Genomic DNA, 22,298 nt, shown 5'->3' with positions numbered 1-22,298 from the left:
TCATAAGATGACATTCCCTCAGTGTGGGTATCACCCAAGGGACATATCCACTGTCTAGAAAGGTCTGAGAGGGGATAGGCAGGCCATTTGTAGTCATAAAGCTGTGCATGAACACAAATGGCTTTGTATAAGCTAGGTGGCCTGCATAGAAGTGTAAAGCCACTAAAGTTTACAGTAGTGCCTCTGTCCCTTTGTGGTGTCCTCTCCCCACTCCAGGATTCCTAAAGCCTGCCCTCACGTGGTCAGGAACCGCATCCTCTTTCCTCCCCACTTACTTTCTTACTCCTAACAATTCCCTTTTGATTTAAACTGGGCACAAATAAATGATAGCATAGAAATTGGTTTTGTGCTGTGGATATAAGGACGGGAAACTGACCACTGGCTTTAGTAACATGCAGACCACTTAGACTTTGAAACATCTGTTTGGTGGAGTGATGGGGAAAATGCCTAATAGATATGGGTTCAAGAGAAGACAGCAAGAAAAGTTTGAGACAGCTCTAACACAACTATAATGCAAGCCACAAATTTGAGCCGTATATGTAATTGAAACTTTCTAGATTAGTGCTGAGTGGCCATGTGGCTGGTGGCTACAGTATAGACAACCCTTCTGACGAGCTTTGCTGTCAAAGGTGGTAGAAGAAAAAAGACGGTTACAGGAGAGGGTGTGGAATCAAGAGAGTTGTGTTTGCTTTAATTTTTTTTAAATGTTTATTTACTTTTGAGAGAAACAGAGAGAGAGAGAGAGAGAGACAGAGGCATGAGCAGAGGAGGGGCAGAGATGGAGACACAGAATCTGAAGCAGGCTCCAGGCTCCGAGCTGTCAGCACAGAGCCTGATGCGGGGCTGCAACTCACAAATCGTGAGATCATGACCTGAACCGAAGTCGGATGCTCAACCGACTGAGCCACCCAGGTGCCCCAAGTAGTGTTTGCTTTTAAATGGGAGATACAGCAGCATTTTTATATGTGATGGGAGTTATGTAACAGAGACAGGTGATCTGGCAATGCAGAAGTGAGGGAATAATTACTGGAAGGATTGATACCCTTCAGTAGGCAGGAAGGTATATCATGTACCCTGAGGGGTATTGGCCCTAGATAGGAGAAGGGATGGTTTATCATGGCTCTAGTAGGAGGGCACATTATAGCGGTACAGATGTTATCCTGATTGCACCTGTTTTCTCAGGGAAACAGGGAGCAAGGTCATCAGCTGAAAATGCAAATGAGGAGTGGGTACTGGAAGTTTGAAGGGTGAGGCAAAGGTATAAAAGAATCACCAAAGAAAGCAAAGAGTGAATGAGGAAGGTACATGTAGTAGGATTGCCAGATATCATCAAGGACCTATTTGAAGTTGGTGGTCATGAATGTAAAGTGAAACCCATCAGCTCAGCTTTAAGTTTCTCTACCCCTTTCAATGGCATAGCTTCAGGTACCAGATGGATCTCCATCTAGTTGTATTTGACTGTGGTTGGTGTTTTTCCAAATGAGCAAGGTAGATGAATAGAAAAATGAGGAAGTTGACTGTTCATGGTAGTGAGAGATTATGATGGGCTGGGCATTTAAGCTGGTTAAAAGGAGGACTGGACACAATGGGTGGAGGAACAGAGAGAATGGGACAGGGTGAATGGATTGTCAGAGTCAACGTGCAAGAGGGAATAAGCTGGAAATATGGGTGGTATTGTTTACAGAGTGGGATGTTTGGTTTGACATTATGGGGGAGGGCTCAGTTATTACTTATGGCAGGGATAGTGGCTATAACCATGGGAGTGTGCAGCTGGAGTCAGGATGGAGTCAGGGTCGCCGGGTGGGGAAGATATCAAGGAACCAAGAAGCTACTGGAGGGGACAGTAGCAATACTAAGTTTGGAGAGAATGGGAATGAACCAAGAGCTCATGTCTTCAAGGAATAGAGTCCCATAGAGGCCTACAGAGGATCCCATAAGGAGAAGTAGGGGTAGAAGGGTCTGATCACACACATTAAAACTGGAAGTTGCTAGGGAAGGGGAGGGGTAGCCATCTGAAAGCAGAAATAAGAGAAACACAGGGCTCTTCTCCTGACCTCCGGGTTGTAGAACAAGGCATTTGGGAGAGAGTGGCAATCTCTTGAGAGAATGCAAGGGAGGCAGGACTCTTGGGGGGGAGTCAGGGAGTTAAATGAGAGGCCAGAGACAAAGCTGAGGGTTTAGGGCAGCACTTGGGCCATCTGCTCTGTAAATGAAGTTTTGTTGGAGTTCAACTACACCCATCGTTTACATATTGCTGTTGTCTATTGCTATTTTCTCACTAAAGTTGAATAGTTGGGACAAAGAGTACGTGGTTTGCAAGCTGAAAATGAGCATGTTGCCCTTTATAGAAAATGTTTGCTGACACCTGAATGGGCGATGGCTTGTGGGGAGCAGAGGGCACAGTGGAAAGGTTTCAGCGAGGGAGAAGGGGTCAGAAGATGCAGAGAACCATGTGGGAATGGGAACCTGGAATCTTGGGCTTTTTGTGGTGACCAAGAAAATTAGGGGAAAGAAAAGACACACAGGGCAATTTCTGTCCTTTGTACTAGAGACAACCACCAATTCACTGTCAGTAGAGTGTGTGCTGAGTCATGGCCTGGGGTCAGGGGGAAGCCCAGGTATCAGACTGGGTCCCCACATCTGGCCTGAACTGAAGACCAGGGCAACTTTGTTCTTGAGGAATAGGCTTGAGCTCCTTAAATGACTCATGCCCCAGGGAACTAGATCTGAAAACAGGGGAGGCTGCAGCTAGGGGCCTAGCTTTGAAGAAACTCAAATCCAGGCAGGGCCCAGCAATTGAGGGAGTTGGTCTAGATTAAGGATTTCCAAACTGTGCTCCATGGATCCCCTGGGGATATCTTGGACAGCAAGGCCAGAGAAAAGTGGCTGGAACAGAGTGGCTTTCATGGGCCTTTGAGTAAGGCTTTAACAATGGGTTCTGCAGCTAAAAAGTTTGACAACACTGACTAGACCACATCTAAAGTCTTTCTTGGTCCTGTGATTCTTTCAGCTCAGCTTGGCAATTTGATGGTGTCATATGTTAGCTGGTGACATCCTGAACCCCAGGCAGAGTTGCCAGGATGAGGGGAGCGGGCTTCTTTCTCTGCAGAGAAATGTTCTTTCCACTGAAGTTTAGATTACTGAAATCTTAGAAAATGGAGACTAGTTTGCAAGTTTGTCAAACAGCATTCTAAATCCAAACCAGATTTGGTTCCTAGTATTTCCTGGAAGAAAGCAATATGCTTATTAGAGTACAAGTTGTTCACAAAATATTATTCATCGAAGGGAACAGAGGTTAGACAACTTTTTTCTCTTTTCCCTGCCCCAACTTGATGCAGACACTTTATTAAGTGCCTGATTTTAATTTTTAAGGGGTAGAAAATTCAGGAATGGGCCTAGGAGGTGTTCTTGGCTTGTAGGGACTGGTGTGTTTTCCTTGATTAGGCACTGTAAAGCCCAAACCACTGCTTTGTGCCTACCTGTCCCTAAGGGCTGGGTTCAGATGTGGATGCTTGGTCAGGGGTGGGGGCAGAATTCTCCAGGAGTTGTGTCTGGCAGTTTCCTAGCTGGACATTGGAGCTTTTTAAAAGAGAACAATGAGGCTCTAGAGGGCCCAGTGAGTCAGAAGAGCAGGGCCACCATATTGGGAGGAAGACAGGAGCAAAAGCCCCTGTGGCTGGAGTAGAGTGTCTTGAGCAGGGGATCTAGTGAAGATCCCGAGGTCCCTGGGTTGGGTAGGGAGAGGCCTCTGAAGTCCTCCCCACTTTCATTTAGTAGGCCCATCTCCCCACTGTACCAAGGAAACTCTTCCACTTTGGGAAGGAAATGTGACCGGCTTGTGGGGGGGAAGGAAATGCCTCTTGTCCCAGGACCCCAGCATGGCAATGCAGAAATGAGAGAGCAGCTCTTAGCCTGGCACTCAGGCAGCAGGCAGGCACACCCACCTGTCTCCAGGGCCAGGCAGACCCCCTTCTGATCGTAGAAGGGCAGAAGAAACCTTCCTCTAAGTAGCTGCAGATGAGGAGCCCAGGGAGTAGATACTTCCCAGGAGACATAAGGAAAGCAGAGGGATATCCATTTAATATTACAAAAAGGGCAGGAAAAGAAGGTACAGATGAAAGAGGTGGTTGAGCTATGCTGTGTGTGTGTGTGTGTGTGTGTGTGTGTGTGTGTGTGTGTGTGTGATTTTTCCAGTTAGAAGAATGGGCAGAGATAGATTGATTGGTTGATTGATTTAAGGTTTATTTATTTTTGAGAGAGACAGCATGAGTGGAGGAAGTGCAGAGAGAGAGAGAGAATGAGAGAGAGAGAGAGACAGAGAGAGAGAGAGAGAGAGAGAGAGAGAGAGAGAGAATCCTAAGCAGGCTCCAAGCCCAGCATGGAGGCACACAGGGCTCAATCCCACGACCACGAGATCATGACCTGAGCTGAAATCAAGTGTCGAACACTTACCAACTGAGCCAGCCAGGTGCCCGAGGCTGAGATTTAGATTAGACAGAGAGCCCCATGGGACCACTGCCCTTGGAGAAGAGAAACTAGGTGTCAAATATGTCCATGTGTGAGATCAATGGGGAAAAAGCCCAGAGGGTCATAGTGAACCACAGGCTCAGCAACCACCAGCATCATAACTTCTGTGGCCTAAACAATCTACAAGAGGCATCTTTTTGTTTTGTTTTCTTTTGTTTTGTTTTAAAATATGATTTATTGTCAAATTGGTTTCCATACAACACCCAGTGCACATCCCAACAAGTGTCCTCCTCTGATCTTTTTGAAGAGGGCCTCTTCATCAGCCTCATGGCCTAGACCCCAGGAAGATGTGACTGAAACCTGGGCTGACTCCACAAAAAGTCTGCCCTCTGTGCTTATGGGGAGGAACAGCAAGGCGAGGGTCCAACCCAGCAAAAGAGGAGCAAGTGTCACCAAGTGTGCAACTACATGAAAAGGCCCCCCCAGGGCTCCCTTTTGAGGTCTGCCCTGTGCCTCTTGTTTCCACCTCCCACGCTGTAGGTAGGGCCATGAAGGGGGCAGAGCGCTGTATGCACTCAACTCTAACTCATTTCCATAAACATGATAAGAACATGTAGCTTCTCTGCTTAAACAAAGTTGGTCCCTGCAGGCACCCTCAACTCCTGATAAATCTCATTCCTGGGGCTCTTTTCTATCTGTGAAAGGTCCTCTGGGGCCTGAGGCCTAGAGAAAGACACTGAATTTGAAGGGATTTAGGGGCATTTGGAACAAGGCACCTCAAAGGCCTTTGTTATGGCTTACTGAGTTAATGCAAGGTGTTTGTTCAGTTCTTCTTTGTTTATCCTGGCATGAACAAAAGCAGCAAGATCTCTTAGAGCTGCATCCTCACTCTGAGTCCTCTGGAGCCAGATCTATTCCTGGAAAATCCTCCAAGAACTTTGGTGCTTCTCATGTCACCCAAATAGCCCTGATGTTAATGTGGCCAAAGTGTGTCATTCATAGGCTGCACAAAAAAAAGACAACAAAGAAAACCCCTAAAACAGTTCCAAACAACCCAAATAGCCATCCAGATGGCCAGAGACAAGGAAATAACTTCTAAATGATCTTGATTTTCTCTTGTTATTTCTTGCAGGAAAGACCAGTCAGTCCCATGAGAGAATGAGCAGTGAGTGCTATGGAGGAGTCCAGAAGGACCTATGTCTTCACTGGGATGGCACAAATGGCATCAATCAAAAATAGGCTCCTGGGATATGAGCCTGATGACATATTGACCTTGACACTGACACTGAAGCCTGTCAGAACTCCAAGGGAGTAAAAATGCAAGGTGGCCACTGTGTGACCACTCTCTGGGTTCAGAGTAATAGCAGATCAGTTCAAAGAAGCCAGCTTGTTCCTCAAGTAGGATCTGCTGTAAAGGTGCCCTCCCCTCACAAAATAGATGAGTGGTTGGAACTTCATGAACTGTGTCTTAGTAAATATTTTGCATAGCACATGCAGGCCTGTTTAGGGACAAACATTTCATAGACAGGCACCTGGGTGGCTCAGTCAGTTGAGCATCCGACTTCAGCTCAGGTCACGATCTCACAGTTCGTGAGTTCGAGCTCCACATCGGGCTCACTGCTGTCAGCCTGTCCATGCAGAGCCTCCTTCAGATCCTCTGTCCCCCTCTCTCTGCCCCTCCCCGACTTGCACTCTCTCAAAAATAAATAAATATTTAAAAACCCAAATATTTCATAAAGAATCTTTTTGCAAAGTTACTAATTCCTTGATAAGGAGATCATCACTTCTAAATTTTATTTACAATTGCTTACATTGCTTTATTTTTTTTTAAAGGCATATATTGACTTTGCTTCACCTTTTGCCACAGCAAAGCATCCCTCTAGGGAAAGGCGTTTTTGGCTCTAGTTGGGTCACCCACGACCTTGGCCCTTCATAGTTCTCTGCTTTCTCCTCACCCTTTTATCTTGAGCAGCCTGTTTCCTGGGACCCTGGACAAGGCCCACTGAAGAGGTGAGAGCAGGCATCTACAGGACGGTGTGTGCCAGCCTCGCCCCACCGCCATGCTCACAGGCAGGCTGGACTAACCCTGCTCAGGGATGTGGCAGGGGAACCAGTCTGAAGAGGTGTTGGGCCAGATGTTGTTGGAGACAGAATAAAAGACCTTAAGCAGAGGACTCAGCTGCATGGAGGACCCTGAGTTTCATTAAAAGCACTCAGATTCCACTCCTGTATGTGTCTGTGCACATGAGTGCACATGTGTGAGCATGTGCATGTGTGAAGGAGGTGTTCCTAGGTAAGAGCTCTTTTCCCTTTGGAGAAAGTCTGAATTCAAAGTGACTTTTAATAGATCCTCTCATCTTGCCTAGAGCCCAGTGCTACTGTGACCAAACCAAAAAGAGATACAAATACAGAAGGAAAAGGAGATATGCATTGGTTGATGGTAAGGGGTAAGGGGAGGGAATAGAGAAAGGTAGTTATACTTACCCTACAACCACAATTATAAAATCTAGTAAATTCCAGCCATTGCGGAGGTAAGCGTTGGGGTGAAAGAGAAGTCCATAGGCTATTACTTTTAAAAATGCTTCCACAGTAAAAATTATGAGAAAGAGATATTCCACTCGTTCCTAGGAAAAAAAATAGAAGAGAGAGGAAAATAGTCATTAGATTGGGGTGTTTGTAACTTCTGAACCAGTAGAGCACACAAGCAGGTGGAGAAGAATGCTGCTCCCCCTGTGGTAGGATGTAGGGGGACACTGGGTGGGACCCCCAAACCAGATTACCAACTCCACAGTCTGTTTCAACCTTAGAGCTCCAATCCACTGGGCATTAAGGGTTTTTTTTTTTTTTTTTTTTTTTTTTTTTTTTTTTTTAGTCTTCAAATGCCCCCTGTTAAAATGCAAATATTAGGGTGGTGGAAAAATTACACATTTTGGAGAAACATCTTATTTAGTTCATCAGTGAATGTTTCATTTCTCAGAAGAGACCTCATAATGTCTTGATCTAGAGGGAAATGATGTCAGGACAGAGGACACAGCTCAGAAAGGAGGAAACAGGACCACAAGAACAGTGTATTACAATACTGAGGTGACAAATCCTGAGGATAACAGAAGCTGCCTTGGAGAGTATGCTAATCAAGGTCTCCAAAATGACAGGACAGAAACACAACCACAAAGAAGTTGAGACACTGAAAATCTAACAGCAGCTCAAACAGAGCCAATCTGCTCATATACACTGACCCTGAATTTGAAGTCTCTGTCTTTCTTGAGAAAATAAAAAAAATCTTTGTCCAAAGACATAGACCAGGTCAGTCAAGAAAATCAGCATTTCTAGGATGGAGGGAGGCACTGGGGTGGGGCAGTGAAGGGAAAAGGCTCAGTTGTTTTTTCAAGGGTGGGAGGTAGTCTTTTTCCTCCCTCTGCCATCTTGAAGAAAGGCTTTGCATTTAAGGATGAAGCTCCTGTCCCTGGGAGCCCACACGTAACAGGACAAACTCTTTGGCTCAATTAGAGCGAGCCGACTCTGTGCTGATTCACTGGCTTCCCTCACCACTAATTGCTTTCTCCCACAACCTTGTTCCCAGTGCATAGCCTTAATGGCCCCCACCAGGCAAAGGCTGCCTGGATGCCTTCATGCTCCACTGCTCGCCTCTGCAGGAGCCTCAGCTCATCTCACACTGGAGCCACAAAACACCAGTCCACATGGCATTCAGCCACAGGTTGAAAGCCTGATTACAGGCTCCAATGGGCGCTAGGCTCAGAACCCTTGGACCTATCTTCCCATCCTCTGTTGGATCAGACAGAGCTCACCAAAGACCTCCAGGTCTCACCCACACTTGGAGAGGGGGCATCACCTGGGAAGGCACACCCCCTCCTGCCTTGCCTGCTGGGAGGGGGCTCCAAGACCAGGGACATTAGTAGCCTAATGGATAGCTCTGTGGGGAGAGGCCTGACCACACATGTGCCTGTGCTCATCCATTTTTTTCCTGATGCACTAGACTTGGAGTGAGTGCCAGCCTCACTGCGTCCAGCTTTGGGTGAAGCAGTTTGAAGTTGCAAAGTTTAAAAATGCAGAATTCTGGGCCCTATCCAGACCTACTAAAATAGATGTCCTGGCTATGGAACCTGGAAATGTGCATTGCAGACAATTCTAGGTGTTTCTGAGGCACCCAAAAGTTTAAGAACCACTGGCTCATGTGCTGATGAAGGTCCTGATCAGGCAGTAGCTGTGGGAAGGGGATGGAGAATCCAGAATTAACGAGCACCTCAGGGGCAGACTTGTGTTTTACTTACTACCCATTACAGCATCATAAGGTTGGTCTGGGGATGTGGCTGCATGGGGTGGGGGAGATGACCCAGGAACCAATAGTAGTATGTGGGAGCCTCTGGTCTTTTAAAATTAGGTGATTTGGGGGTTAAAATATCTATTAGGACAGTGTTGAAAGCATGTTACAAAAGGGCACAGTGCAACCTGAGGAAACTTGTGTAAGGTGTGTGTGTGTGTGTGTGTGTGTGTGTGTGTGTGTGTGTGTGTGTAGAGCTGCAGGTAATACAGGCATCTGATTGGCTGGAGTGAAGGCTAAGAGGAAGTGGGGCTGGAGAAGTTGGTAGGAGGAAGATGACCAGGGGTTTTGTGGCTACACCTGCATGCTTGAATTCTACACTGAGGAGATAGTGAATGATGGGGTTAGATGTGTATTGTAGTCTGGCACTGGTCTATGTAAGGAGGGTGGTGATAGGGTGGGAGGATTTGGGGGGAGGTGACCCATGTAGAGATCATGGAGGCTTGAGCCAAGGTAGGCATTGGGATTGGTGAGAAGTAGGTAGGTAGGTTTTAGAGACAGAAGGATGTAATTTGGTTTCTGGTTGCATATAGAGGTTGGGGGAAGAGGCAGTGAAAGAAATGCACTGCCCCCCTCCCTGAGGTTTCTAACTTGAGTGACTGTGGATGGTGATGCCTCTCACTGCAGAGGGGGACATGAGGGGAGAGACAGCAGTTCTGGACTTGCTGAATTAAAGCATTTGTGGGACATTTAGTTGGGACTACTGGTCATCAGACATACAGAATGGGGGTTCAGGAGGAGTTTGGCTGTCAGGGGAGGCCTGGATGAGGTTGCCCTGGGAAAGTGTGCAGGCTATAGAGAGGGGAGATGAGGCCGGAACCCCTCTCCATAAGCGGCAATCTCATCCCAGGAAAGTGCTTTCACATTATGGGAATGCACCCCTTTGGCACAAGTTACAGGATTCTGCTTAAAGCCATGGTGTTGGAGAGATACAAAGAATCTTAGAGGGTATCTAATCAACCTCCTCATTTGAAAAACCGGGATGCTGATAAGATCCCAGCCAGGGAGGTAAATGCTGAAGATGGGAAACCAGATTTCCTGACCCTAGGTCCAAATGCCCATTCATCTCATCTTGCCTTCTTGGGTGCCAGAGATCTCACTGGTTCCTGTTTATCTCTCAAAGACACAACTGGGTCAGAGTCCTCATGCTAAGTTGTTTAAAGATCTGAGATAGAACTGAAAAGGATACAGGGGACCAGTAGGATGGGGTCTGGATGAAGAATCCTGAGAAGGGGCAGGTGCCTGCTGCTGCAGTGTCTGAAATGCAGTCATCTGTGCTGCTGAGTGTGTGTGTGCTCTGGTGGCTGTACTGTATTCCTTCTGACCTTAGGGGCATGAATGCCCTTAAAGTTATTCCCACCCCAACCCCAAACCCAAGAAAGAAAGAAACAAAAATATAAACAAGTGAAACAGCTTGGTTGATCCTTTCAAAACATATGTTGTGTTGCCATAGAAACATCTAAGGGCAAAAATGAATGGAGTAGAGAAATGCAAAAGTTTGTCTGAAACCATCCTCTTGCTGCACTGATATCTCAGCATCTCTGGTCCTGTGAATACACACTCCTTCACAGCCCTCCTCCTGCCTGAATTCTGAAGCCAGAGCTGTGTGCTCTCCTGAATCCTGAGGGGCCACAGAGCTCTTTGAGAATGCACAATATTCAGCTTGTGAACTCGCCCTTTTTTTATGTGATTTTGGGAACTCGGGAACTTTGGGAGCCAGCCTGGAACAGACTAAGATTCCATTCCTACTGTTCTGTGTTGAGGCTGAAAAGGGTCAAAGAGAAGAGAGGATGGACCACAGAAACTATGGCGTGGAAACTCTCTGACCATCAAGGCCGGAATGGAAGTCCACTAGAATGGAGTCCCAGGGCTCCTTCAGGACCCCTCCCCCAAAGTATGGGTGAAGTCCTACCTGCCTGGGGCAGGTGTGATGACTTCGGCCTTTCAGATGCTCTGGTCTTCCTCTCTTCCTGTCACCTTCTCTTCCTATCGTATCTTCCTATCTTTCCCCTTATTATTTCCTTTCCATTTTCATCTTCTTTTCCCTTTCTTTCCTCTCTTCCCTGCTCATTTATCAGCGCTACCACTGGAAGCTGGGGTCCATGGCAATACCCATGTATGAAATATTTAGAAAAATTCAGTGGAGAGAGAGTCTCAGATCCCAGGAACCATGATGTCTTCTAAACACTTGTGGAACTAATAGACACTTGTGAGTACAGGCTATCTTAGTTTTCCACTTATCTTTTCATGTACACATATCCTATCTTTCAACTACATTATAAGCTTCTATAGGACAGAGACTCAATTATCTTTTGATGGTAATAATCTTGATTCTGGTACCACTGGCTTTGTGTGTGTCTTTGGGTAAGTCACTTTACTTTGCTGGGTCTGTCTCATCTATAAAAGAACTAGCTAAGCATCAAAAAAATGCAATGCTGCAGAGAGCCCTAGGCTTACACAGTGCTGCTTGGGAGGAATTACAGGCTAGGGAAGGCTGAGAAAATGGGGCTTTGCTCACTGACCCCGCCACCACCTTGAACCAGACCAGTGCCATTTTAACCCACATGCAAAGTTGTCCAGAGATCCTGACAGTTCAAAAGAGTCCAGAGAACCAATATGATGGGGTGTGGACAGAGACTACACACAAAAAAGAAGTAGCCATCTCTTTCTGACTAGCCTGGAAGATGTTTATTGTCTTTATAAGCTGGTTTCTTCATGAGATTTTATTTGAGAGGAGGACTCAGTGCTTTTTTGTTTGTTTGTTTTTCTTGGAACTCTGAACATGAATTCCAAAGTAGTAGAGGACTTCCGAAGTCTCTTCACAATTCTATGGCAAGTAAGGATGCCAATCCCTAGTGTCTTTGCAGTTCTGCCTAAGGCACAGTCAAATTCCAAAACATAGAAAGGAACAAAGAGTTCCTTTCCTCATTGTTCTGAGGATCACTATAAATACAAATAGATTTAATAATAAAATGATCCTTCAGTAAAGAGATTATTCATATTTATGCTTTAGGAGAACACAGACTCCTTGTGAACAGAAGCCATGCCAGGGTAGAGCTCCTTGGACAAGGACAACCATGGAGAGCCTGCCATGTCTATACACGTGTGCACATTTCTGCACACACACATGTATGGCACAGCTGGGTGATGCCCACCATCTATGTTGAACACTGTACAGCTCATATCTGCTATATAACAGCCAAGGTGTGAGAATTCATACTAAAGAGAGCCTGTGTGTATTCACTTAAATTTATGCAAGTGTATTTATTGAAGCTGCCAAGATTTCTACACCAAACAGAATTGATGAGAAGCCCAGTCATATAATTCCATCTCAGTACAAGGTGCAAAGACAAGAAACACAATAATAATGAGCCAAGAAGCACACCTTATATTCCAGATTGTTTCATAACTTAAGTACCATTCAATCTGACCTCTAAATACAGCCTCCCGACTATCTCTAATGAAGGGAGATAAAGAAACTGGAATACCCTAGTTCCTCCAGTTCTTCTCTCCTCCCTCCCTCCTCTCCTTCCTTCCTTCTTTCCTTCCTTCCTTCCTTCCTTCCTTCCTTCCTTCCTTCCTTCCTTCCGAGGGTCACAAGCATTCCTGAGTGTCTGCTCTGCCCCACACCACTTGCTGCACTGCAAGTGTCTCTTAGGACACTGAGGGACTTGACAGAATATAAGAAGCTGGAAGGACCTCATAAAAGGACACGCATGCCCCAAGCTCCTCATTATATAGAAATAAGAGGACTTGTCCAAGGCCACACATCTACCTCATGTGATGAGGATTTGCATTTCCTGATGGCTGGTCTGGTGCTCCTTCTACTATAGGACAGCTGTCTGTCTGTGAGGTGACTGAAATCCTGGATTATTGTACCTATCAGGGGCTGGTGGGCACCCAGATGGCATGGCTCAAGGGTTGGTAGCAGGGATCTCCAAATCTTCCCCTCTCCTTGGGTCTCTACTGGTGCCTAGAATTCAGCCATTAGGAAGCCTTTCTTCCATCAGTGGATGAAGGATATTCATACAATGGAATATTAGTCAGCCATAAAAAGAAATAAAGTTCTGACACAGGCTACAATATGGATGAACCTTGAAAGCATTATACTAAGTGAACTAAGGCAGTCACAAAAGAGCAAACATTGTATGATTCCACTTATGTGAAAAGTCTAAAATGGGTAAATTCAGAGTGACAGAAAGTGGATATGAGGTTACCAGAAGGTGGAGGGAGGGAAGAACTGTTTCAGGGCATGGAAAACTTTGGACATAGATAGTGGTAATGGGTGTACAACATTGGGAGTATAATTAGTGCCACTGAAGTATACACTTAAAAATGGTTAGAATGGCAGATTTTATTTTATATATATTTTACCGTAGTAAAAAAAAGAGAAGCATTCCTTCGGATCTTAATTTTCCAACTTTTAAAGGTCTCCATCTAAAGTATATGAGGTCATGTTTAAATCTGTGTCAGCCTTCACCTTAACAGGGACTAGTTTATCAGAAAGCTGACAGTGTGGTCTTTTGTGAAACCCTAGACAGATGCCTGGGGCACCTGGATTGGGAAGAAGGGGGCTGGGAAGGGAGGTGGGAGGCCCCTGAAGACAACTGCTTCAATTTCACAATTCTTTGAGGGCAGGCCCTTCCCAAGGGCATTATATAGAAGCCTTATTTAGAAGGTGCCTGGTGGTTCAAATAGTCTAGCCTTAACACTCAGGACTTCTAGTAAAGGAAGGAGGGACAGGACAAACCACTTAATAGTCTAAGAGTAAAGCAGCTTTGAAAAAAATTTCATCTATTTATTGAGGGCAAGTAGCAATTGAGGCTGAGTGAGCTGAAAAGTGTGCCAGTGTCATTGGTTTTATAGTAGTTCAGTTTAAAAAAACAAAAATAAAAACTCTCCTCCAACTGGACTATTTTTCCATGCTTATCCATGATGCTAAATTGAAGAGACTTACCCACTTACTAATTTCTCAAGTTCACATCTTCCTACCTGGAGGCCAGCCTTGCCTCAGCTGCCCCAGCACAGTTCCAGAGCACCAAGCGGCCTATCTCAGATGTTGGGGAGCTGCCTGTCTGTTCCTCCTGGGCCCTTCACTGCCTCTATCTCCAAGACAGCATCTCTGTCTATCCTTGGGTCCCTTCTGAGGCCGGCCTTCTCAATGTAATGCCCCATAGAGCAGAGACTGGCTGGCTTAAGTTCTTTATCTGGTGTTCAGCATGTGATCAGTACAGAGGGAACAGTCAACCTTTGTCAGGTGCTGCCTGTGTCACCTTCTTGGAGTGCCCAAATGGCATGTGGGCCAGCCTCCTACCCACAGCAGGAGTCCCTCCCTTCAACCTCCTCCATCTCACGCTGTCGTTTTCTTATAAGGTGGCCCATCCTTAACAGGGCAGCCCTGGCTGTCAGAGTATGGCCAGTCCCTTCCTCTCCCAAAAGTTCACTCTGGCTCAGGGATATTACCCTTTCTTTGGGGGTAATGGAGTGGAGAGGGTGACAGATATTACCAATCAGGGTTGAATTACTCCTGGGGACAATGGGGGATTTGCTTAGTGACCTGTGGGCTAGAATGTAATTTACCAAATGGAGGGTTGGGCAGGAATGGCCTCAAAACCTTCATAAACGTCCACTTCTTTTGAGGAGTCAGACCAATACCTGGCCCAGGGAAATGGACCCTGTCTTTTCTGCCTGTCTCCACTGCCCATCTCCATCTAGGCCTCCATCATTGGTTGGATATTAAAGGAGCTTCCTAACCCTTCCCATCGATATCTACACTGGTTTACTGTGTAAAAACTTTCAACAGCCCCCCTCTGCCTTAAAATGGAGTGTAGCCCCCTTTGCCTGGCCCCCAGGTCTATCACAGTCCAACCCCACTTGCCCCTCTGGCCTCATCCTCAGCCACCACCCTGAGCTCTAGCCACACCAGAAGGCTCACCACATTCACACCAGAAAGGCTGTTTACATGCAACTCTCTTCTTGTCCTGACAAGCCCCACCCCTTTCTCTACCTGACAGACTCCTTCTCAGATCTAAGCCAGCTCCAATGTCATCACCTTGTCTGGACCTCTCAACCCTCCCTTGCCTCTTCTGCCCCCAGTGGGCTGGAATATCAGTCCCTCCCGCAGCTGTAGCACCTTTTCTTCAGATGATAGCACTCACCACAATGTGTGTGTTTTCTATGTGTTTCTCCTCTCCAGGGGCAGAGGGCCTGCAGGGCAGAAGCAAGTGTCTTTGTCACCTTTGGTTAAGAAGTGTCTTTAAATGAAAGGAAAAGTGACAGAGGAAAGAGGGCTTTGGAGTCAGACACACCTGGGATCAAATTGTTTCTCCATGATCAGCTACATAATCTTTCCAAACTTTGGCTTCTTAACAGTAGAGTGGGAATAGTGGTAATTATGAGAAGCAGAAACCAGAGTCATCACTCAAATGGTAGCTGCTGTCATAACTGTCATCCTGGCACCTGCACACAGTAGGTGTTTTGCACACATTGTGAAGTGGACGTCCCTGCTCTTGAAGACTTTGAGCATCCTCCACTGAGGTCCTGGCTCTGCTTGTTTCCATGATGCCCTGCTGGGCTGCTGGAGTGGCCAGCAGCACTGGCCCTGCTACTTCTCCTTGTTTCCTCCCTTGCCCTGGCCTCATCACCTTTCCTGGCTTCTAAGAAGGTAGCACAACTCACTTCTGTGCCTCTTTGGATCTTCTTCAACAGAAACTAGAGACTTAGTCCTCACATCTGCTTTCTATTATCAAAGCAAATTAAAAACAAAACCAAACCAAAAACGTCTCTGTTTGCTGGGTTCCAAGTCTTCCAAATGTTTTTTCCCTAGCTCCCTCCTTAGTCCTGAGATCTACAGTAATAGGTTCCATTCTGTCTAAAGAAACTCCCAGCGCCCTATCTGTGAGCATTTCCCTCATGTCTCTGGGAACCTGACAACACTTTGCCTCTTGAAGTGAATTATTTCACTTATGGCAGACAAGGATGAAGGATGATAGTCAGTGCTCCCACGGATTTCGGAGGTTTGCGAACCATGTTGTAAGCATCACAGTGATAACTCATCAGGTAGTACTTTACAGTTTAGAAGGCACTTTTCCATACATTTTTATCGTTGAGTCACATTTATTTATTTATTTATTTATTTATTTATTTATTTATTTATTTATTTATTTATGAGAGAGAGAGAGAGAGAGAGAGAGAGAGGAGAGAGAGAGAGAGACAGAGCATGAGTGGGAGAGGGGCAGAGAGAGAGGTGGGGGGGGGGGACACAGAATCTGAAACAAGCTCCAGGCTCTCAGCACAGAGAGTGACACGGGGCTTGAACTCACAAACTGCGAGATCATGACCTGAGCTGAAGTTGGATTCTTAGTTGACTGAGCCATCCAGGTGCCCCAGAGTCACAAGACCACTTTGTAAAATGGGAAGGGCAGGTCCTTTCTTTCCCTTTATTCCTCTTAGTCCCACTTTCCTTTCCTTCTCAAATCACCACCATCACCATCACTACCACCACGTCTGTCATCTCACCACCTCCACCACCATTATCATTATCACCACCTGCACCATGATCACCATGACTACCTCCACCATAATCATCATCATCACCACCATCACCACCTATACCATCATCAGCACCACCATCAATACCACCACCTCCACTCATCATCATTACCACTGCCATCACTACCCCCACCATGATCACCACCACCTCCACCACTACAATTATCATCACAATCACCTTCATCACCACCTCCATCATCATCATAACCACCATCATCACCTCCACCACCATCACTATCATCATCATCACCACCTACACCACTACCATTATCATCACCACTGCCATTACCATCTGTACCATCATTACCACCATCTCCACCACCACCACTGTCATCACCATCCCTACCATCACCTTCATAATCATCATCACCAGGACTATCATCACCTCCACCACCAGTATTATCACCACCTAAACCATGATCACCATTACGACCTCCATCATCATTACCACCATCAGCACCACCACCACTATTATCACCACCACTGCCATCACACCTCTAGTGTGTTCACCATCACTACCTCCACTACCACCACCACTCCTCCCTCCTCCACCACAGCACCACAGCTGCCATTAACTTGAGTCTGAGCCTGGATGCTTTAGTTATAATAGTAACTCTGCATGATAGATTAAAAATATTTTCTCCATTATATACACGAGGAGACTCATCAAAGAGATTTGATAATTTTCCATAAAGCCCTTCAGTTAGTAGGCAGTAGAGCTAGGACTGTAAGTTTAATGTTTTTCCTATTGTTTGTGGTTACAGAGATAGATGGACTCCCCCAGCTCAGCTCTCAAATAACTCAGGACCCATTTATCTGACACCACTATGAGAATAGGAAGTGTGTGGGGCTTTGTTGGGGCTATGCTTAATGGTTTTTGTTTAAACCCAGCAGTGTGAAGCAAGTGCTTAGGATGCAGAGTCTGTTTGGCTGGTGGTGTGAAGACATGTGGCCAAAGATGCTGGCTGTAGTATGGACCCTGCATTCTCTTCCCACTCCTAATCAAACCTGGTCACTACTTGTGAGGAGCACTGTGGCCATAAACCAACCACTAGTCTAACCCAACAGAGATCAGTCTATTCCTCTCCTCCATCCATTGGCTATAGAAGGGGCATGTGACCCAGCCCTGGCCAATATGACATGAAGGGAAATTTTCTGGGATTCCCCTAGAAAAGATTCCTCATTGACTAAAAGGGAGAGAGAGACATACATTCATAAGAGCACTATAATCTCTTTTTTAGCTGGACATGCTCATGTATATGTAGATGAAGCCTGGAACCATGGCAACCACCTAGGGATCATGAGGACTACTCGTTGAGGACAAGAGCAACATGCTGATGGTGGCAGATGGAAAAGGGGGAAAGAAATGGAGTCCTGGATAAAGTCATTGAACCAGTGAATTAACTTAACCAACTTTGGTACCATCCTAATTTGTGGCTTATTTTATATGAGATAAAATTTCTTTATTGTAGAAACCATTTCAAGATGAGTTTTTAAACACTTGCATCTGAAAGCACCCTTCCTGTTAGGCTCTGTTTGCTATCTCTACACATCACTCCTCATTCAACCTCTTTATCCCTCTGCTGCTTCAGTGCTTCCACCCCTTATCAGCCATTTGGGCACAGAACTAGCTTAGTCTCACTCAGCCAGGAAAGGCAAGAGCTCATAAACACTGCAAGACAAATGCTCCTCTGTCTCCTGGTTAGCTCTCAGCCTGTGTGGGAGATGCTTATTTCAGATTATGGTCTCAGACTAGAGCTAGAGAGCTCAGCCCAAGTCCCCATCAGAGAGTAGCCTGTGTAGTTCTGTGTTTAGCCTTGTTTCAGCACAGGGCTGTCGAGGCAAAGGACATGAAGCATAAGCATTACTGTGAGGCAGTAGCATTGCCGTCCTGAAAGAAGTTGGGTGGAGGCACAGAGGAGCCCCTTCAACACCCAGCACCAGAAGCCTGGAGATGGAGGATATGGATGCACACCTTGAATTTCTCTCTCTACCCTGGGTTTTTTTCCCCTCAAAGGATGAAGAAATTTCTGAGCAAGTAACTTTTCAGAACTTCACTTTATCATGCCACATCCTTATTCCTAGTTCATTAGGTCCCAGCTTTTTTGCTCGAATCTTTCCCTTCCCACATATATACCTTGTCTTCTCCCAACACCCACCACTCAAGTTAAGATGCTACTTTCCCACATACCTAGTTCCACTGGATTCCTCTTCCTATTAGAGGGTTGCTTTAACTTCTCTACGGCTCTCAATCTCCTTTTTCTGTGAGCCCTACAGCCTTATGGGCAGTCATCTGGAATTTTTGCATCTGGCTTTATGGTATTTTTTATACATTTTCAGAATGTGGCAAATGTCTTAGATATCTCTTCCCCCATCAGGAATGTGAGTGCTCTGAGGGCAGGCACTATGTTACAATTTCCCTGTGTCCTCCACAGAGCCTTATACAGGGCCAGGGACTGATGGCTCACAGATCCCTTCAGAGGACAGTCCAAAGGACACCTAGAGGACATTGAGGTCAATTTTGCAGCTGTGGCCTCTCTCACATGCTGCACTTCTTGCTTTACAATGTGCTTTCACATCTCCTGCTCATCTGCTCCCCAGACAGTCCCATGAGTCAGCAGGCTATCTGTCACCCAGCACTTGGTATGCAACTCCAGGGAGGAGAAAGGAGGAACTCTTTCTCAACAACCTTGCCCTCTGCCCCCATGAAGACACATAGCATCATCACTATGAAGAACATGTACTGACAGGCCTGCCCTGAAGGGCACTGAGACTAAGGACCAGGATTGCAAAGGGTATCAGACTCTGCTCTGCCCTCCAGGGGTTCATAGTCAGGTGAGGAGGCAGGGAGGGTGTGTCTGATGGAGAGGAATTCTAGCACAGGGTCACATCTGCTGCTTGCCAAATGACTCCTCCAGATAATAAGCAGATTAAGAATTTAGAGAAAAGGTAGATTTCTAGGGGCTGGAGGCTAGCATATGTGGTATGAGCTGGGTCTGAGGGGTGAACCTTGGGTGCACTGAGGTGATTTCCATATGGGAAGTGTAAGTTCCCTCAGAGACACAAGGAGGAGACCATTTTTGCTAAAGAATTTGCATTGTGGGAGACAAAGCTGGAAAGACAGCTAGGGTTTAAATTAAGGCAGGTCTCAAGTGACAGGATAGTCTGTACTTGATATGAGGGTATTGTCCCTGGGATTAAGGTCTGCAGTGACTTGAACTGATGACGGTTTGTGATCAAGAGGTGATATGTGCCCCTTGTTTTATGGAAGATATGTTTTAGGAAGACAGATATGGAAAGCAGTCCCTAGACAGATTAAATTCAGGAGACTCTGCAGTAGTTCAGGAATGAGGTGATAACAGTTTGAACCACAGAAGGATGGAGCCGTGGGACAAGAAAGGCAGTGACAGGTTCAGAAAACACTAGGATAGAAGGTGGGCCGTGAAGCAATCATCAAGCATGACATCAATGCATGTCTGGAAGAATGACATGGAAAAGTGAGTGTCATGGGTAACAACAGAGTCCAAAGCAGGAGCTGGCCAGACCCAGCAGAGTGGCCTGGGCATGTCACTGGGCTGTGGTGTCTTTATGCACTAAGTGCCAAGTTTGGCCAGATCATCTACACTCCCTTTCCTGCCTCAGGCATAATGCAAATTCCACGGCACTGGCAAACCCTGAGAATTTTAGAACTCTCACAACTATTGCACCTTAGCCAAATTGTTCACATGTCATATGCCTCCATTTCCTAGATATAACATAGAGATAGTATCTTCTTATCGAGACTCTCTAAGGACCAACGGGAAAAGTATGCTAACATGTTAAACAGGAAATACTCAAGAAATGTCTCTCTCCCTAACCCACCCCCCCACCACCAGTGGTTCTAGAGATGTCACACAGACATGATGAGGGGAAGCCACAACATCCAAGTGGAAATGTGCACAGGTGACTGAGAGGATGGTGGGTCAGAGCTGAAGGTGTGGGTTTGAGAAGCCATCTTCGTAGATGAAGCTGTGATAGTTATATGCAATCTGTGATTAAAGAATAGGGCCAAGTCGATGGGAATAGAGGCTTAAAGTTCAGGCAGGGGATGGTGGTAAGAGGGTGGCCCAGAGAGATATTATCAAGACCATCATCATTTTTGTCACATCCATGTATGTTTAGTATTATTTATTTACTTAATACTTATGCTTTAAATCAACTTGCTTTTCTTTTTTTAATTCATTTTGAGAGAGAAAGAGAGCTCACATGTGGGGGTGGGGCAGAGAGAGAGAGAGAGAGAGAGAGAGAGAGAGAGAGAATCCCAAGCAGGCCCTGTGCTATCATCATGGATCCCAGTGTGGGGCTCAGATCATGACCTGGACTGAAATCAAGAGTTGGATGTTTAACCAACTGAGCCACCCAGCTGCCCCTCAACTTGCTTTTCTTATACAGACATTTAGGAAGGAATTTTTTAAACTAGAAGTATCCCTGCTATTGCTCACCAGCCACCATGAAAGGTGACAGTAAAAAGAACTATTAAAAGTGCTTGTCCATGTACTACCCAAAATAATTTCACATGTCACCCAGGGTCACATGCCACACTTGGGGAAAAACTGTGCTCTAGAACTGTCCCTTGAAAGGATCAGACTGACTCCTTGTGGCTTTAGAAGGCAGGAGGAAGGAAGCAGGACTCATCAACAGACCTGACAGGGAGGCCGATTTTGTCTCCTAGGAGAACTCTTTAGAGTTGGTGTTTTCCAACAGTGGGAAGGGCTATCTCGGGGTCATGCACCCAGGCACAGGGGTAGGTCACCTGTGGGTGTGCATTCAGGGGCTAAGCCTTAGGTAGAGCTAGTCACATCTCTTCCAAGGTCCATGATGAATGGTACTTAATACCACGAGGTGCCCTCACATCTGTGAGCAAGAAGGAAGCAAATGAAGTGAGTGAATGAATGAATAAGTGAATAAGTGAATGAATGGATGAATGGTTGATGATGGATGCATAGAGGCAGAGAAGGGCTATTTACCACGCAGGCATGGGTCTAGGACCGTACAGTGTTTCTGCCATTTCAGCTGGCCTTCTCTCCTCCCCATCCACATGGGCTTGCCCAGGCCTGAGGCTGCTCCACATCTTGTGGCCTCACAAGAGCATCACCTGAAGGAGGCTGGCTCTGGCTCCGTGTGCACTGGATCCACCAGAGTGGATGCCTTTTCTGCCTCAGCTGCTCAGCCGATATCCTGTGCTGAGACAGGCGAGCGGCACCATCGATCCAGGCTCCTTTAAAACCGACAGGCAAGGAAATGAAATGCCCACCATCAGCAGCCTGGCCACGCTTCCCATATGGTTCAGAGACATTAGCATGCACATCAATTTCTGTGAACAAGAGCCTTGTTTGCGCAGCCAGCTCCTCTGGTGCTGGCTGCTGGGCAACAGGGATCCTCCCTGCCTATGTGGCTTCTGGCTCCTGCCCCAAAGGGAACACTTCCCTCACCCAGCCTCTGTTTCTGCTTTGTTTGCCCCCTTAATGCTCTAGTTCTATACTGGTGGCTTGCCTGGAAGGCTTGGGAGGACACCAGCTTTGTGGTGTGCAGAACGCATCTGGGCATGAAGCCTTAGGCTGGAGGGAACCTGGAAGCTTTTTGGGTCCACTGCCTTAGTTTTCCAGATGAGGACAGTAAGGCACAAAGAGGGGTAGTGACTTGCCCAAAGCCACAAAGTTGCATAATACAAATGACATGGTAATAACCCTCATTTACATGTTTTTTTTTAAAGCACATTACATCTATCCCTTTTCTGATCTACTGCATGCTTGCTCCACTATCTAAACTTCCACAGCACTTCAGATAGGACCAGGACCATGGCTGGAGAACCATGCTGGGGGTAATATCCTGCCCTGTGCTATAGCGAATTGCGAGCACATCTTACTCCCTCCATCAGATTATGCCACTGGACATCAGGGCC

The 22,298-nt window shown here is 46.3% G+C and overlaps 1 protein-coding gene across 50 annotated transcripts in view; it reads right to left on the bottom strand.

The window, feature by feature from the left end:
• The window catches only part of CACNA1C (calcium voltage-gated channel subunit alpha1 C), a 752,487-nt gene that overhangs the window by 250,327 nt on the left and 479,862 nt on the right, over positions 1 to 22,298 (bottom strand). For all 50 annotated transcript variants that reach the window (XM_019464982.2, XM_053895067.1, XM_053895065.1 and 47 more), the window contains exon 4: positions 6,952 to 7,091. In XM_019464982.2, coding sequence (XP_019320527.2) covers positions 6,952 to 7,091 — 140 coding nt within the window. The remainder of the gene's footprint in view (positions 1 to 6,951; positions 7,092 to 22,298) is intronic.

This window comes from Panthera pardus, unplaced genomic scaffold (assembly GCF_024362965.1).
Source record: "Panthera pardus isolate Hobbes unplaced genomic scaffold, ASM2436296v1 HiC_scaffold_6, whole genome shotgun sequence".
Lineage (NCBI taxonomy): Eukaryota > Metazoa > Chordata > Mammalia > Carnivora > Felidae > Panthera > Panthera pardus.
This window is presented reverse-complemented; position numbering and strand designations above follow the sequence as displayed.